The 18,934-nt window shown below is 43.2% G+C and overlaps 1 protein-coding gene across 1 annotated transcript in view; it reads left to right on the forward strand.

The window, feature by feature from the left end:
* Window positions 1–18,934, forward strand: part of FLT1 (fms related receptor tyrosine kinase 1) — a 176,805-nt gene that overhangs the window by 10,398 nt on the left and 147,473 nt on the right. Inside the window, exons 3-4 of the mRNA XM_086714524.1 lie at window positions 16,787–16,883; window positions 17,287–17,513. Of these exons, the coding sequence (XP_086570650.1) occupies window positions 16,787–16,883; window positions 17,287–17,513 (324 nt within the window). The remainder of the gene's footprint in view (window positions 1–16,786; window positions 16,884–17,286; window positions 17,514–18,934) is intronic.

Raw genomic sequence — 18,934 nt, forward strand, 5'->3', positions numbered from 1 at the left:
AAAAAGCCGGGGGCTGCCCTCTCTGCCAGACTGCTTCCAGGAATTAAACGTCTACTTCTCTGTGCACCTTTTAGATCCTGGAAACCTCAAAGACTTGGGAGTTTTTTCCTAATGAGACTGGAGCACAGGGAAGGACCCTGATGTGTGTTTGACCCCAAAGGCAGATGTCACATGCCCTGGGGGAGGGGAAGGGGGACGATGGGTGGACTAAGCCCCTCCCAGGCGCAGGCTCTACATCTGGTGAACTTCTTCACAACCGTCCAGCAAGCGCACTTTTAACTTTGCTCTTCACAGATTGAAACCCTGAGGGTTTGCTGAGGGTCACACACTTCTGGAGTGCCCAGGCCAGGATTCAAACCAGGTCATTCTGATTTTGAAATTGGTGGCTCTTTCCACCAGCATGTACCCAACATATCTTGAATGACAAAATCGGGGAATTAAGGAAGACCAAAGAGTTTGGCTTCTGGTGTCTAGAATGAAAATCTCTGTGTGTGTGAGAAAAACACAACTGTCTGAGAGCTTCTTCTAGAGGGAGTTACTTTTCAGTTGAGGATGGACAGAGCACAAGTTTTCTTTTTTCCTTCCTTCCTTCCTTCCTTCCTTCCTTCCTTCCTTCCTTCCTTCCTTCCTTCCTTCCAACTTGCAAATATACTATGCAGCAGCATTAACTATAGTCCTGTTGTACATTGTATCTCTAGATGATTTACCTTGTTGATTACCATTATCAAAAATGGACGCATCTTTTTCAAGCCCTGTTGTGTCTTGGGCCTCTCCTCCCCAGCTAGATCATTCTTTTCAGGTATTCAAACCTGCAAGAAATCGAGAAAGAGGGAAAAGTGTTCTGCTTCTTTCTTGATCGACCACTTGAGAGAATCTTTTCAATACCAGAATATGGCCACGTTCATCCAAATCTGAGAAAAACCCTGTCCTGCCACCTATGGAGGCGTTTTAGTGTTTGTTCCAAGCAAACAGTGGAAAATGTAGCCAAATAGATCTATACCTTGGATGAAAATTATAAGGACTGGTGATATATATACTCTTTGATTTTTTTTTTGTTTTCTTTTTCTAAGTTGGCACTAGAGAAGCGAAAAGTAGATGTGAACAATTGGAAAGGCAAGGTTGTATTAGAAGAGATTGCAAACAACTTGAAAATGCATTGTAAACTCTAGTTATGGAATTTTGCCTGTGATTAATGGCATTGTTTTCTTTTGGGAAAACACTGGATAACCCTCTTTTCCACATAACATCTCCTGCTGGATCGGATTTTTGTTCTCTGTTGTTCTTTGGAAATGTTTATAGCTTCGAAATCTTTTCCATAGGGGATTCTTTAAAAAATTTTTTTTTTCAATGTTTATTTATTTTTGACAGAGAGAGAGAGACGGAGCATGAGCAGGGGAGGGGCAGAGAGAGAGGGAGACACAGAATCCGAAGCAGGCCCCAGGCTCTGAGCTGTCAGCACAGAGCACAGAGCCTGACGCGGGGCTCGAACCCACGAACCCTGAGATCGTGACCTGAGCCAAAGTTGGACGCTCAACCCACTGAGCCACCCAGGCACCCTTCCATAGGGAATTCGACTAGAACTAAGAGAAAAAAAGAAATGCATGGGGATTGAGTAATTGGATGGTCCTAGAATGGACCTTATGTACCTCTAACTTCTTGGGGTCTAGAGAATACCTTGTTGATGTGCAAATCAGAACTGGTTGTTCCGCACGCTCCCCAATCCCATTTCCTGTCCTGGCACCTGGTAAATGAGAAATAGCCTCTGCAGAGTATTTGTCACACAGAGTCACTTAGAAGGCAAATGAGAGGGGTGCCTGGGTGGCGCCGTCGGTTAAGCGTCCGACTTCAGCCAGGTCACGATCTCGCGGTCCGTGAGTTCGAGCCCGGAGTCGGGCTCTGGGCTGATGGCTCAGAGCCTGGAGCCTGTTTCCGACTCTGTGTCTCCCTCTCTCTCTGCCCCTCCCCCGTTCATGCTCTGTCTCTCTCTGTCCCAAAAATAAATAAACGTTGAAAAAAAAATTAAAAAAAAAAAAAAGAAGGCAAATGAGAAACTCAGGAAACTCACATAAATGCTAATTTTCAGGAACTTCTAACTCACCTTAGCCTCTTTGGATTGACGTTACACTTAGTGATTCTGTGTCCAGGTATGTCTTTTTAGGGGCGACGGAATCCCAAAACGCAGAGACAGTTGTTTTGGGTTTTGAATGTGTTTTACAGGCCAAGCAGGTGGGCAGATGATAGCCTTGCTAGAAGCATTCACTCACCATTTGGGGGGAATGTTAAGTCTAAACGTGGGATGGGAAATTTCTTTTAAGGAGTATATTTTCTTGGAATGTTTTGGAATGCTGTACTTTCTGCTGTGATTACATGAGGGGAACCATGGATCATCTCAAATTTAATTCTCCTGATGCCTATTTCATAACCAGTCTTCTTTCTAAGTATATGTGCAACTTCCCCTGTGAATCCAGCCATGCGAAGAAGACTTATTTTAGAACATTGTAACATACTCGCTTAAATAAGGTGCTCCAGCAGTTGTCGTCCATTAACCCATTGTATCTTATTTCAAGATGCAAACATAGTTGTGATTGTTGTGCTCCGTGTTGGTCACTGAAGATATGTCTTATTTTGTGAAGTTCGTGGAATTTTCCTGACCTGAATCCCTTAAGTTAGTGAAGAGTTTAGGACTTCCTACGCTCAAAAATATGTTCTTTAAAAACAAGGTATACATAGTTAGGAGGTGATCTCTGTGTGTTGACTTAGATAATCTCCTACGTTTCTTGGTATTCACCTAATCTGCTACTAGATGATTCATGACCTGAGGGGCCCCCCAGGGCTGAGAGCCCTGATTCATCTTCCCAGCTATGAATTCAGTACGGTGCCTGGCACACAGTAGTCACTCAATAAATGCTGGTGGACCTGAATGAAACTGTATCATAGCCATTCTTCTGGGTTTCAGAGGCCCTTGTAGGAGTCACGGTTCCACATTGGTTCACTTTCTAAGAACCTGTGTGGGCGTGTGGAGAGGAGGTTGGCAGAAATCTGCCCAAGAGCTGGCAGTCGGTCAGTCTCCCAGCACACCTGTAATGTTTGTTCCTTCCGTGCGGGCCATTCTCTGATTCCAGTGACCCCTTTCTTATCTTTGGCTGAGCTGGCCATGTTCTCTTGAATTGAATCTAAACTCAGGATTCAAGGTGAGGATTTAAGCTGCTCAGCCACTAGAGAAATGTTTCCCAAGAGCTGTTTTCTTCAGATGAGCCCTCCCTCTGGAAAACTCTTAGCTGGTCGAGGTTCCCAAGCCCAGCACAGAAGGGAGACAGTTGACTGGGAATCCTAATTTTTAGGTACACCAATTCAGCCTGATGACATTAGGTAATGTTACCGCCACTGCTGTTGTTTTTGCCATCTTGGATAAAGACATTTGGGTTGAAGACTGTTTCCTCTTGGCTCTGGACCGTCCCCAGGGTAGGCTAGGAGGACAAGACAGGTGAGGAGGAGAGACAAGTCCCGACTAATGTAATCCTACAAGTGAAAACTGAGCTTTTTTTGTTTTTTATTCCTCTCATTGCTTCACCTCCACCCTAGACCTCTTCCAGGATTTCCAAAAGCACAGCATGACCTGGGCAGATCTTCTAGCGAATGTTCCCTGTGGCTTTTATTCTAGTGGCCGGTAAAGCCAGATAAATCCCAGATTTTAAAAAATATGCAAACCAGAGCATTGGAAGAAGACAGTACGGCTCTCTCCTCTCAGCAAAGAGGTCAAGGAAAGCAGAGTTGTTCAGGGAAGAGCATTAAGGGTAGTTGATAAAGGAAAACAGTTGTCTGAAGGAAAGATGAAGCTTCAGAGGGTTTGAAGGTTTGGAAGTCTTCGAAGGAGAGGGAGAACCAAACGTTACCTTTAGCGAACACACACTCATTCTTCAGGTCTTAGCATCAACACTATTCTTCTGTGAGAACGTCCCTCAGTCCCTGGGCTGGGCTAGCTGCCCCACATCTCGTACTTTGCTGTGATAACGCACAGATATTATGTAGTTTTATATCCATATGTGAATTAATTATCAAGTATGAAATTTTATAATCTACATACACTTGTATATATGATATTACATATGTGTATCTTTATCTCTCGTGCAGCCTGATTTACAAGCACTTTACAGAAAGTGATCTTGTTCATCTTATCCTGGCCTTCTTTTCGTATATGTTTAAGATATTAAATGGAGGAATAAATGCTGAGGTTTAAGATCAGAGAAATCACCAAGGTGAGGGGTGAGAGAAAGGGGTCATATCGGGAATGTAGTAGGAAAAAAAACCAGGGCTGGCTGGCAGTGAGAGAGAGATAAGAAGGATAGATAAATGAGAGAAACCAGTTCCCAGATTCCTAGGATCGTGGTTGAGAGCCCAGCGCTTAACCCAGTGCATCAGTCTCATGTCCGGGAATTGGTGGCTTAACTTTACTGGCGACTGGGGACCTTCCTACCTCTCTACAGAGTTCTTCCTTCCGGTTTTATGTAACTTCTGCTTATGGGTTTTGGGCTTGTCCTCCAGCGTCAGCTGATTCGTAAGTTATTTTAAAGCCCGTTAGGTTGTGCTCGCTTCGGCAGCACGTATACTAAAAGCCCGTTAGGTTGATGGCCAACAGGTAGCAGAAGTTGGTGTTTTGTTTTATTTTTTTCTTCCATCAGAGGTGTGATATCTTGGATAGTATCAAAACTGCTGATTCTAGAAATGAAATTCTAGGTAGGTTAACGAGAGTGTATGAGTAAAAATGCCCTGAGAACTAAAATCAGTATTCTCCCAGTTTGGGGTATAAATGACTGTAAAGTCTTTTATGGATATTTGTAAGGAAGGCCTTGTTATCACCTACTGAAGTGAACAAAAGCCATTCAGTAAATTATTTCTTTAAAAACTGAACTACTAATGCAGGAGGTGGGTTACTTTCCCTTCTAGAACCTTGGCTCTCAGCAAAACGTGTAGAACATTAGTTCCACCTGAGACAAGATTTATTTTTAAGTTTGTGAATCCGTAAGAAGATGGTGCAAATTTACTGTGTAAATTAAGCGAGTCTTAAGAAAACGTGGAAATTAAAGGAAGCCAGAATTAAAAAGAACAATTCAGTTGGCATAGTCGTCCCATTGTCTAAGCGGGATTAGTCTCCAAAAAATGCGTGATGAAAAGCAAGTGTATTTCAAATTGTTTAATTTAGAAGGAAACTGATTTTGACAACAGAAACACAATGGTCAAGAATAGTGTTTTAACGAGCCTTAGTATGCTAACATAGCTTTCAAAAACTCAATTCCCCTATGATGGATAACTTCATTGCACACACTTGGCCATTAGATCACAAGGGTCAGAGGGTTTGTATATATTACTGGTTACAAAGGCAGAGATCTCTCAACTCGCCTCTTAGCGAGGGAATTTATAAAGCACCTCTGTTACAGACCATTTAAAGTACTCCAGAAGAAAGTTCTCGATGTAGCTTAGGCTTCCGAAGCTGGATCAGTGTGAGCCTACAATGAACACGAGAACCGTATCACACTCAGCCTGCCACGCTTTTGTTTTTCCCGTTTTTATGTGCAAAGCAAGTGGTACTTTGTCATTCTTAGCAATAGATTATAAGGTTGAAGAATATGTGAAAAGAGACCAAACGTTGGTAGATAGTGGTGACGTTTTTGGCTTTTCCTTGCTGGATAGTAGAGTTAAGGTGCACTCTTGCCTGCCTTCCTACTTGTTTTCTAGCATTCCTCATTTTATGACACACAGATCTTAAGGTGTTATTCTGGATTCAAAATTAAATCTTCAGGGGCGCCTGGGTGGCTCAGTCGGTTTAAGCGTCCGACTTCGGCTCGGGTCATGATCTCGCGGTTTGTGAGTTCGAGCCCTGCATCAGGCTCTGTGCTGACAGCTCGGAGCCTGGAGCTTCGGATTCTGTGTCTCCCTCCCTCTCTGCCGCTCCCCTGCTCACGCTCTGTCTCTGTCTCTCAATAATAAAGAAGCATTAAAAAAATTTTTTTTTTAATTAAATCTTCAGCATCGTGCATTTTTTATGGTTATTTAATAGCATCACAATATACAACTCCATGATATATTCATTTTTTTTTTCCCAGAAAGAACTGTGTGTGAATCTGCAGTTTATTTGTGTTACATAACAGATTATAGGCAGGGACTACACATAATTTAAAAGTTCCGGGGCGCCTGGGTGGCTCAGTCGGTTAAGCATCCAACTCTTGGTTTCAGTTCAGGTCATGATCTCATGGTGATGAGATCGAGCCCCATGTAAAGCTCTATTCTGAGCGTGGAGCCTGCTTAAGATTCTCTCTGCCCCTCTCTCCCACTGGCACATACATGCTTTCATAAATGAATGAGTGAATGAATGGATGGGTGGATGAATAATCCAACCCTGTTCATATGCTTTAACCATTCTTTGGCAAGCTCCCATGTGGAAATGATTAAATATTCCCCATATCTTCTCTGGGATGCTTTCCTTCCTGATAGAACCCACAGGGATCCGCGTAAATAACCTGGCCCTGAAATTCGGATACCTGCTCCCATCATCTCCGTAGATGCCTGGCCCTTTGGCGTTGAACAGTTAATAGACACAGAGCACTTGGTAAAATACTTGATAGTAGGCCCAACTGTAATCCTAATGCTGTGCAGAAGGGAGAAAACTTTAGGTTTAAAATTGTGGGTTGCATACACGCTGTACTATGCTTCTAGACTGATAATTGTTTGGATTTGTATGAAGGTTGTAATCATTAAAAACATTTTTTTTTGTGACGTGTAGTTGACATACAATGTTGGATTAGTTTCAGGAATAGTTGTCTATTTAAAAATAACATGGAGGGTGCCTTTGGCAGAACTGAAACTTGTGCTCTAGACAAGAGATTAGAGATTAGAAGGCTAATGGTAAGGCATTCCGTGCATTCTGTTAATACTGCCACCATTTCTAATAACGCAGCTCTATCCAAATGCTCTCTTGGCCGTAAGCATTCTGTCACTGACCGCACTGTGTTGTTTCAGAGCACTGTGATTCTGAAGAGGACGTAGCAAGTTCTGAAAGATGAACAAAACCGTTGCTTCCATTAAACCAAGTGCTGTATACTTAATCTTACGCATACTGCATGCGTTTTTATTGAAACGGCACTTCGACTTTTCAGGTGTGCATACGCTGAAATTTAATACATTCTGAATCTCAGGCACTCATAACCTGAAAACTAATACATTCTGGCCTGAATTAACTTGCGATTCGACGTGAGCGACAGCAGAACACTGTCGGTGACTGTGATCCATCTTATACGAGGTGGCTCTGGGCCCCGTTTCCCCACAGTCCTCCAAACGGTAACAACTGGGCGAGAACAGAGGCCAACGGGGTTACGCCCCAAATGTACTGGGTTTCCTGCTATTGGTAGAGAAGCACTACCTAACAGACAAAACCTGCCTCTGTGCATTTTTGGAGTGTGAAGATTGGTCTGTTCCTCTCCCTTTGCATAACCAGATGCAGGTCTCCCAGACTTCTCTACTAAATACTTTACGAGCTACGTCTCGTGCCTTGTCAACCAGATCTTAACCCTTGCTCCGGGCAGCTCAGATCACTTCCGTGACATCGTATGGTAAATTGAAATGACATGTTGTTAGACAGCTCTGTGGAGGTGGTTTTTGACCTCCTTCAATAAAAGACCAGCGGTGTGGGAGTAGAGCCTTTTTTGGGAAAAGGTAACTTCTTGGTCGGCAGGAGATTTCTCACTGACCAACCTTAATTAACTCTGATGTCACATGAAAAGGAGCTGTGCACGGGTACAGGTCACTGGGAGGGTAGGCTCCTGATGGTAGTGCAGTGACAGTCCTAATGATAAATGAAGGCTCCTTGTTAAACCATGACCCTCCGAGAAGCCAGCATTAAGTAAAAAGCTCGGAGAGGAACGCTGAAGACGTGCCCCCTCGTAAACATTGATAGTAGGAATGTCGGTGTTACAAGAGTACGTCTCTCTTGGTAAACATCTTAAACCATGCAGAATTCTTTCTTTTTAAATAACTTTTGTAAAAGGAAAATGAAGGCGGCCAGTGACTCACGCGTGGGTAGAGTGAAGACTGTCCCAAGTTCTGATTATTTTAGACATCGGCCACATCAGAGGCTAATAGCGTGTCCTCTGTGCCTTGTGCTGCAAAAACTATTTATGAATTTTGTTGACGGACAGTTAAAACACAAATGCTAAGGCGGCTTTAAAACACACCGTGGCAGAATTATTCAAGCAGACGTATCTATGGGGTATGTGCCAACACTAACTGCTGAAATTAACATTTAAATAATTTCATAATCTCTTCCCTTATTTTTTTCCCATTGAATTCAAGGCACAAATGCCATGTAAACGACGGTTTAAAACTTTCTGCTAAAGCATGGGGATCAGACACTCGACATCTAAAGTCTAAAGATTTGGGGGTTACTTCGAATAGTAAAATCTCTAAAGCCAGAAGCCAGTGAATTCTTTTTTTGTGGATCTGGGTAGTAAAATCGAGAGCTTAACATCATGTAAGACGTAAAGGACGATAGCCAACCCCTGGGATTAGCAGCTTTCTACAAATTAAACGTATGGTTGCTGGACAGCAGCTACTTCAACATTCAGACCTTTGTAGACCCTGAGATCCATCACACGATTACTCTAATGTAAAATATCCTGTATTTGTCCATCCAAAAGTTGCCAATAATCTTATCAACATAAGGGATTAGTCAGCAGTAAGTCAGCAGGAGCTCCGTGCCATTGCCAAATACGTGTCGGCTTCTAAATCCCAGCCAAAAAGAGCTCTCCCTGTGTCTAAAACAATGAAGGAAACAATGCAAACATTCACCCCCCCGGACCTTTTACACAGCTACACCCGCTTCCCCCCCATACCTAAAACAACGTTGACCTTTTCACAGAGAGAGGTGTATGCATCCGAGTCAGGAGGTTTGTATGTGTGCATGTATTTAGGTTAACATCCTTTTTTTCTTTCGGAGTTTCCTTGACCTAACGCCAGTTGTTTGGGGGGGGGGGGGGACTAACATTTTGAAAATTAACGTTTGGCTAACCGTGGACTCAAGCTATGCCGCTGCTGTGCAGATCCCCATGGCTTTCCTGTCTTCCATGTGGTCCGTTGATAGATGGAATATGAACCCTTGGGTCTTTCTCCCATCATGCTGGAAATGAAACATGCATTATCTGTATAAATACATTTATAATGCCCTCATGCTGCCAGCTTTGCGGGTGGTGGGGTCTTCACTTAAGACTGTCGTTCTCATGGTGCACTCGCTTATAATGTACCCTTTATGTTACCTGGTCAATACTTTAATAAAGGCACAACACGGAGGTTGAGACTAAGGTTCAGCTTCTTTTTTCTTTTTTATTAAGCACTAGAGCCCCCACAGGAATTAGATCCCAATCAACAACTTTAGTAGTTTCTAGAAATTTGGTTCATCTGCAGTTGCATTCGTAACCTTTCTCCCACCCTTGCCTCCAACCAGAAAGATTCTATAAAACTTAGTCTATGAGACTTACGCTTTTAATAAAGTGCATCTTGGGGAGAGACTATCTTCCTTTATTATGAATTATGCTTAATTAACCTCATACAACCTTCTAAAGGCTCATGGTCTTAAAATCAAATTTTGGAAACATGATACTTGGGGATTTATACTTAGATAAAGAGGTCATTTATCATGTAGGATTATGTACTGTTGAAAACATGCAAAATCAAAGACAGATGCATCTCATTTGAAATAAATCTGATATACAAAGCTTTGCATTAAAAAAGTATATTAGTGGGGCGCCTGGGTGGCGCAGTCGGTTGAGCGTCCGACTTCAGCCAGCTCACGATCTCGCGGTCCGGGAGTTCGAGCCCCGCGTCAGGCTCTGGGCTGATGGCTCAGAGCCCGGGGCCTGTTTCCGATTCTGTGTCTCCCTCTCTCTCTGCCCCTCCCCCGTTCATGCTCTGTCTCTCTCTGTCCCAAAAATAAATAAACGTTGAAAAAAAAAAATTAGAATTCAATTTTAATATGAAAGGAAACACCGCTAGGTTTCTACAGAGAGCTCTAACAACAGTTTTCAGTGTGACTCAGTTTGTTACAATGCCAATTTCAATGGTTACAATTCAAAATCCACCATTAGAAGTGACTTAACATCGAATCAAATTAAAAAGGTTGTCATTCGGGGGAACAGTGAGTTTTTTTTTGCAATATGTTTGTAAAACTTCTAACACATAAAGAGTGATGTTACTGAGCATGAGGGAAAAAAATCAGCCTTCTGCAGCTTGAAGCTGGAAAAATAGTATAAAATCTAATAGTGATAGAGAAGTATGCAGCAACGAAGTTCAAAATAGCTCCATATTCCGGGTCTTCAACTTACCTGATTACTTTAGTCATAAGATTTTATTTTATTTTATTAATTTTATTTATTTTTTTATTTTATTAATTTAATTTAATCTTATCGTGTTATTTTCCTTGAGGCTTCATGCCCAGCCCGGAGCCCATAAATGGGGGTTGAGCTCAGAATCCTGAGATTAACCCCTGAGCTGAGAACAAGAGTTGGACGCTTAACCGATGGAGCCACTCAGGCTCCCCATAAACTCTTTATTTAAAAAAAAAAAAAAAAAAAGTTTTGAGATAAAATTCACGTACCATGAAACTCACCGTTTTAAATCGTGTAATTTGGTGTGGTTTTAAAAAATGCTTGCTTATTGATTGGTTGATTGGTTGATTGATTGATTGATTTAGAGAAAGAGGGAGAATGTGGGAGAGGCAGAGAGAGAGGGAAAGCGAGAACCCCAAGCAGGCCCCATGCTGTCAGCCCTACATGGGGCTTGATCCCACGAACTGTGAGATCCTATAATTCGGGTTTTTTTTTTAACGTATTCAGCATTGAGCAGCCATCGCTGTAGCAGGATTCCGGCGCAGAGGGTCGGGACACCGAGACTCTCCTCTCCAGGAAGCAGCTTGATCTGTGCCGGGACTGCTCCGTTGGGTTCGTAGCCGAAGACCCGAAGAGCTGAATGCCACGTGGCGTAGTTTTTTTTAATACGTTTTCTCTTTCTCTGTCTCCCATGTTTGGTAACACAGAAACATGCAGTCTGATAAAAAGTGGCCTCGTGGTACGAGGTCATGGGGGATGTTCTCACGTACGCGTGGAGTCAGGTTGCCTTGAGGTTGTTTTTGTTTTTGTTTATTTTCGATCCTTAGGGAGAGGACCCTACCACACCACCGCTGTCTAATTTTAGAACATTTTCACCACCCCAGGAAGAAGCCCCATACTCTCCATTTTCTTCTTCCCCTGCCCCTAGCCACCACTAATGTATTTTCTGTGGATTTGCCTACGCTAGACATTTCAGACAAACGGAAGCATGCGGTGTGTGGCCATTTGTGACAGGCTGCTTTCACTTAGTGGTGTTTTTGCTTTGGGTTCTCAAATGAGAGACATTTCTTTTCTCACAGTCTGGAAGCTGGAAGTCCAAATCTGAGGCATCGACAGGTTTGGCTTCTCCTGAGGCCTTTCTCTGTGGCTTGTAGATGGCCGGCTTCTCCCTATGTTCTAATACGGCCTTTTCCTTTTTTGTGCACCTGCATGATATTTTCAAGGGCCGTCTAGGTTGTAGTGTGTATTAGTACTTCATTCCTCATGAGTATTTTTGACGTGATTTCTAACTTGTACATGTGTATCCGTGACTGTAATCTCCAGATCATAGAGCTTTTAGTCTGGAAGGAATTCTGAAATTCTCAGGCCAACCCCCTCTGTTGGCGGATGAGGCACCTGAGGCTTACGTGATATGCCCGTGGCTACCACAGTAGCTAAGCTGGAGAGATCAATGATGCTAAACAAAAACTGGAAAAATCTGGATGTTTCCTGATTTCTATCTGAGTAAGGCCCCTTTCTTACAGAGAATAACCCTTTGATTTCAGTATCGTAGAAGCAAAGGAAGGGGCAGGGGGGCGTCTGGAAGAAAGAGGGGCTGAGAGGTTTATCTTGAAACTGCATTCAGCCAACAAGAACACTATTTTTACTCAGAACAATAAAAACAGCGGTTTTCCAAGGCTACTTTTAGTCAGACTTTATGTAAGAGTCTCTCTCAGTCTTAAAAGTGATGGGCCAGGCTATCTGGTTCATCGTGACCTATGGTGGAAGTTTGGTGTGTTAGTATCCAGCAGGGTTAGCTTTGAAGAAAGAACCTCAATCATTGGGGCCTTGGCTTTGATTGCAAAATAAAGCCGTACTTTACTTGGAATTGCACTCACTCTTCCCACTGAAGTCCAAGAAGGCGCTCCATTTTGCCTAAGACATGAAGGTGGGGAATGGAGAACGCGTTTTAGAATAGTCTGTGTGTGGGCTTTCAGCCAGAGGTTTGGCGTGTGGGAAGGGAAGGGGTTTTTGTCAGAGAGTCATGCAGTTCTATTCTTTCTACCTGCCACACAAAACAGAACAAACAATGAAGAAAATATTCAGACAAGAATAATATAAAGTGTCCCTATTCACCTAAGTCCGTATACACCTACTGGTTTTAAGTTTTTTATTTAAGTAAACCATACACCCAGTGTGGGGCTTAAACTCACGGCCCCGAGATCCAGAGTCACATGCTCTTCTCGCTGAACCAGCCAGGTACCCCCCACGGTAGTTTTTTAACGCTATTATACCACAACGCTTGATAGCTTATTCTAATAAAGGAGCATGTGATAAATCCGTTTCCGTGGTCTGCATTGTTTTTTGTTTTGTTATTTAAATGATGATTTTCCTGACAGAACTGGATCTCTTTGCCTCTCATGATTACAGTAGTCCCCCCATATGTCTGGTTTTGCCTTCCACGGTTTCAGTCACCTGTGGCCTAGAAGCACTCATCATCTTTCTGACGTACGGGCAGAAGGTCATTAATAGCCTCACGCTCTGTCACCGTGCCTGCGTCACTGACCTCACTTCACCTCATCACGTGGCCATTGTGTCATCTCACATCATCAGAAGGAGAACGGTGGGTGCAAATACAGTGAGATATCTTGCGAGAAAGACCACACCCGCGTGACGTGTATTGCAGTGTATTCTAATAATTGGCCTGTTTTATTATTCTTGTTCATCTCTTACTGTGCCAACCTTAAGAACTGAGCTGAATCACGGGTGTGTATGCGTGGGAAAAAACATAGTATATGTAGGGTTTGGTGCTGTTGTGGTTTCGGGCATCCACTGGGGGTCTTGGTCCCTTGCAGATAAGGTGAGACTGCTGTCTATTGTAGTTGAGTTGGACAGAAACAGTAGTTCACAGACCACCTAATTCACTGAGGGGACCATAATTTGTTTAAACCAGGTTTCTGGGCCACCGTGGCCAACGGTGGGAAGTTCGGGTCCCCGTGTGAGCTTCACACGGGGAGAATCCTTGTTAAATTCTAGCACTCCCCTTTTGGAAATAAAGTATCCTGGGGATCTGTTTCCAACTGGGCAGTGTGATTCTGAGCCATCACTGAGAAGAGCCAGCTGATTTTCACTTGCTGTGACAATGGATATGGGATAGGTACATATTTATATCTTTATTATTTTTTTTTTACGTTTATTTATTTATTTGGAGAGAGAGGCGGAAGGAGAGAGCATCCCGAGCAGGCTCCGCGCTCAGTGCGGAGCTTGACGTGGGGCTCAAATTCATGAACCATGAGATCTTGACCAGAGCCAAAATCAAGAGTCAGACGCTTAACCGACGGAGCCCCCCACGAAGCGCCCCCATATTTATATATCTTGATATACATCACTAGTGAAATGGAGAAAGGGCTGACCTACAGTAGAGACTCAAAGAATGTTAGTCAAATCTTCACTACTCAAGTAGGCGTATGGGCGTTAAATTGCTTTAAAAAATGTTTTCAGGCCTAATGTGTTTTCCAAGCATTTGAGGAATAAATATTTCACTTTCCTTTTCCCTGTTAGTTTTCCTGTTAAACTATAGTCTTGGCACGTCCGTTAATCTTTATGAGATTCTGGTTTCCTATTAACTGAAGAATGATGGGATACTCAGAGTGTCCAGTTCCTTGGAGATCTTTTCCTCCTGCTCCTCCTTTCCTTTGTTTTAATCAACTACTTCTATCTAGCTTCCTCATTCCGAGTGCAAAATTCATTGATGACGGGGGGAGACTAATTATATAGCAAATTATTTTTCTTAGCATTTTCCCCCCTAAACTTTCCAAGAACCCTATCGTTTTCTGTGTCTTATTTAACTGCTCAGTTGTGTTGCTTTCTTTCAGTGGGACGATGGGATGGGAAGTGCCGAGGAGAGTGTGTGGATGGCGTATTCGGGTTGTTTTTTTTTTTATTTTGTTTTTCATTTTAGAGCAAGAGGGAGTTGGGGAGAGGGGCAGAGGTGGGGGGGGGGAGAGAGAGAATCCCAAGCAGGCTCCATGCTCAGTGCAGAGCCCGACGCAGGTCCCGATCCAACGACCCTGGGATCATGACCTGAGCCAAAATCTAGAGTTGGACGCTCAACTGACTGAGCCTCCAGGTGCCCCTGGATGGCGTGTTCTTTAAGGGCCTCTTCTCTGTATAGCACTTCCCTCAGCTGTGATTTGGGTGGGTCTTTGAGGTCCAAGCTTCCTTCTGATGAATGTCAGGAGTGCTGTTTTTTGGGGGGCGCTGATAAAGACTCATATGATTTGGAAACCAAAGTGGTAGTCAGTGGGGTTCACCTCATGTCACGAAAAGGGAGGCTTTCCCCTGGCCTCTTGGGTGAGAAAGCTCATCAGCTCCACGTCAGCCGTAGAGATACTTCCACGTACTGCCAGAATTTTCTGCAGGAGTCTTCGCTGGATTTTTTCCAGCACACGAACAACTGCTTAATTAAATCTCCAGAATTCCGTGCCATAAAGTAGGACAGCAAGTATCCTGGCCCGGACGTTTTTCAGGATAGGTGTTATCAGTTGCTGACTGTGGCTTGAGAAAACCTTAGTGTTCCCACGGATCACTGGTTTTGAGCTACATGTTGCCTCAGGAAACTCCTAAAGATAAATAAATAAAGTACAAAGTGCTTCCCTAGGTACCTGAATGGGTTGACATGTTCTGTGGGGTTATTGGATAGACCGATTGCATCCACAAAATAAAATAAAATCTATTGATTTTAACTTAAATTAGTTCATATGGAGCCCTTTTTTCCTAGTAGCAATCTGATACCAGGACCTATGGTGTATAAAAGTTGCTTTTACAACATTAATATATATCACCAGCAAACACCGGAAATGCAGATTAAGTTCACGTAATGTCTTGGCAATTACATCTCAACATAATACTCGGTGACACAAGTCGGGGAGAGCAAGTCTGCGAGATGGCAGCGATTGGGTATCTGCCCCATGCCAGGCAGCACCCACCACTTAGATGACATAGCACTGAAACCACACGCCATGCCTGCAAGGTAGGTCATGGGCTTTCCGGTTTCACACACGAGGATACTAAGGAGCAACAGTACAGAATGCCAAGACCATGCACTTAGTAAATGGAGAACTTAAGCTTCAAATGCAGGCCTTTTAACTAAGTCTAGTTTTCTTTGCGATAATAGGACCCACGAGTAACGCTAGAGAGTACTGCTAGCCTTAACCGTGGAGTTTGACGTGTGTATCTCATCTCCCTGATCTGTGATCTGACATGAAAACCTAGAAGATTGTTCGGCTCAGCCATCTATCTTGAACTCCACCGCGTGAGCCTATTTCTTAAGTGAAAAAATATTTTTAAGATTGGCTCCAAGATTGGCTCCAAGAATATCCATTCTCCACCCCCCTAACCCTTATCCCTGCTAATCCTGGGCCCTGATGTCCTGCTTTTACCAGGCATATGCAGCTGCCTCCACTGGGGGGGGGGGGGGGGAGCAGGAGGCAGGAGAGATCCTTCTTGATATTTATTGTGATGAGTCAGTGCCCAACGCCGCTTCAGGAGAGGATCACCCTCCAATAACACCAATGGTTCCAAGGATCATGGGACTGGAGATGTCAGAAATGGAGTCAGATACCCAAGGTCATCTAGCCCAGTCTCTTGGTTTGCAGATAAGAGAACTGAGGTCTGGAGAGAGAGGTGGCTTGGCTAGTGGCACACAGAGTCCCTCAGGTGGATGCTATTATCGTGTTGTATGGAGATGTGTAGATGTCCAGGCACTTTTGTGTGGCTTATTTCATTGTCTCGCAACATTCCCCATGAAGTATGCTTGTCGAATGTCACGTAGAGGTGAATAGTTCCTTTTTTCTGTTCCATTATAGAGGGAACTTGGAGATTATGTAAGACAAACCAAGGGCTTCTAAAACCGATTTTGGTCTATAATTGGTTTTCCAAATGAGGAAACTCGTTCAGAAAGAGAAATGACTCACCCAAAATATCATGACCTTACTAATCACTGAACTATGTCTATAACCCAGGAAGTATGTATACTTTGTATTTGAGAAAAAAAGATCAGCCAGGCCTGTATGACCAGATTATCCACCAGGGTGGAAGTTCAGTTTTGAAGGACACTGACATTTAATCCTGAGAGTTTTTGATGCTACTTTGTATTCTTAATGTGGCTGCATTTAGAGACGTGCATGAATCTATTAATGTTCTAAATTTAATGGTTTTGGGATCTTAAATCATCTGGTATAATAGGGCATATAATATTTGTGAATGAGGCTAGGACTGGGAAAAAAATTGTGAGTTAAAAGAATTTAATATGACATGTACCCTTTTGCACGGGCAAGCAAGTTAAAGGTTCAAAGTGATCTTCGTGGAAAGATAGGACTTCAAGGAAAATGAGAAGGCAATTTGCGAATAATACATTTCCAAAATTTGTTTTCCAGGATCTAGTTCAGGTTCGAAATTAAAAGGTCCTGAACTGAGTTTAAAAGGCTCCCAGCACATCATACAAGCAGGCCAGACACTGTATCTCAAATGTAGGTAAGTGACTGTGTTGGTTCGGGGATAACCTGGTTGCCTTTCCTAAGGCAAAAATCATTCCCTGGCAGAGTAGAAACGTGGCCTCTCAGAGAACAAAGGTGGGGACTTCAGTGGTCTCTTGTGATCTGCAAAGTGCAAGCTGCATGCTCCAGCTTCACAAGGAGAGATTCACTCGGTCAAGGAGAAACACGGAAGGGATGCCCCTAGCCTTTTTTTTTTTTTTTTTTTTTTTTTTTGCATTTTGCTTCCGAGTTGTTTAAAAGCTTTCTAAACGCCAAGTTGTGTCTCTGTCCAGAAGATGACCACCTTTCAAGGCCCTCAGAACAGCGCTTCCTAACGAGATGGATGCTTGGGACCTGGCCCCAGCCCTCACTGTGTTGTGTTTCCTTATCTGTGATTGCAGAGGGGAAGCAGCCCATTCATGGTCTTTGCCTGAAACAGTGAGAAAGGAAACCAAAAGGCTGAGCATAACTAAATCTGCCTGTGGAAGGAATGATAAACAGTTCTGCAGTACTTTGACCTTGAACATGGCTCAAGCAAACCACACTGGCTTCTATAGCTGCAAATATCTATCTACACCCACTTCAAAGAAGAAGAAAACAGAATCTACAATCTATATATTTATTAATGGTAAGATCTCCGTTTTCTACATTCTGTTTGCCGTGAGATATAAATTCACCCTGGTCCCTTGGAAAGTGGGCATTCCTTGTGGTGAAGGACATGAACCAGGAAAGAGATTCTGCCCCCAGAAACTGGTGGAATGCATTTTCAGTGCATTTCTTGAGTGTCCGCTTCAATCACAGTCCTCAAGGCCCGGTAGTCAATGATGTGTTCCCTGCAAGGAGGGACTCTTGTCTAGTTCGTTCACCGCCGTATCCATAGCACCGAGAGGAAATGGGTGGCCCATTGCACAGTTGGATCAATAAATGAGCGACAAGATTTTAGTTCAATTAAGAGCAAAATAGAATGTAAGATTTTTTTTGTCCTTTAACACAACTGTATTCTCTTACATGTCAGAATTGTAAAATACTGTTCTTTCTACCCAATTACAAAGGTAATGTTGCTAATGTCCCTTGAATGTTACAAAATTGGTTCCAGTTGATGATGTTGAATTATTTCGTGTTCATCAAGCAAGTATTGTAATGACAGTAGGAGCTGGCGTGTATCATTCCGTAGTAGAATGGGCAAAAGGTAAAAATGAATTGCTTCCCAGTTATAATTTTTATGGCACTGTTTTTCACTCCTTGGAGAACGAACAAACCAAGTGATACTCAGAGGCGAGAAATGCAAAATCCTTAAAGAAATATACGTTGACGGTAGAAACGGGTCCCCAAGAAAGAATAAGGAAAATGGCCCATCATTTTGTTCTTCCTTGCTTAGTTCCAACCAATTTCCAAAACTTGTTGAGTGGGATTTAAAGCAACAACAACAACAAACCCCCAAGGCTCTAGAGAACACAAAGCAAAATTAGTTGGCATCTGGCACAAAATCAAGTTAAAAAAACCGAACAAGCAACCATTGCTGTCGATAGTCTAAATATACATGGTGGGTCTGCCTTCTGGTGAGTCCTTGCATTGGAGCAAGTTTGGGCAGGATTCTTTTTTTTTTTTTTTTACGTTTTGAAATGAGACAACTAGACCGTGTTTTACCGAGCATAGCATGTGATCGCCCAGATTCAGAACTAGTTTTAGGAGACAGTAGAACAGTTGTGTGATACAGTCAGTAACATCTTTCTAGCTTTGATCAGCCTGATTGAGACTCAGCTGCTTCTCTGCTCCTGTTTTTACATGTTGCACTTTTCCAAGGGGGTAGATAACAACTTACTAGCAGTTTGCCATCACAGGAATGGAGCAAGTGTACTTCAAAGTACGAGGGGGGAGTAGGCCTGGGATCTTGGCTTGGGGAAGTCAGCCCACTTCCCACAGGAGGGACGTGAGGCTGGCAGGCAGAAAACGCTGGAGTGGGGAGCGGTGCAGAGTAGGGACGGAGACTTCCAGAGAGGTACCTCTGCAGCCCATGGAAAAAGCAGACACAACCTTTGATAGTGGTGC

The sequence above is a fragment of the Puma concolor genome, chromosome A1 (genome assembly GCF_028749965.1).
Source record: "Puma concolor isolate L17-30 chromosome A1, mPumCon1.1.hap2, whole genome shotgun sequence".
Lineage (NCBI taxonomy): Eukaryota > Metazoa > Chordata > Mammalia > Carnivora > Felidae > Puma > Puma concolor.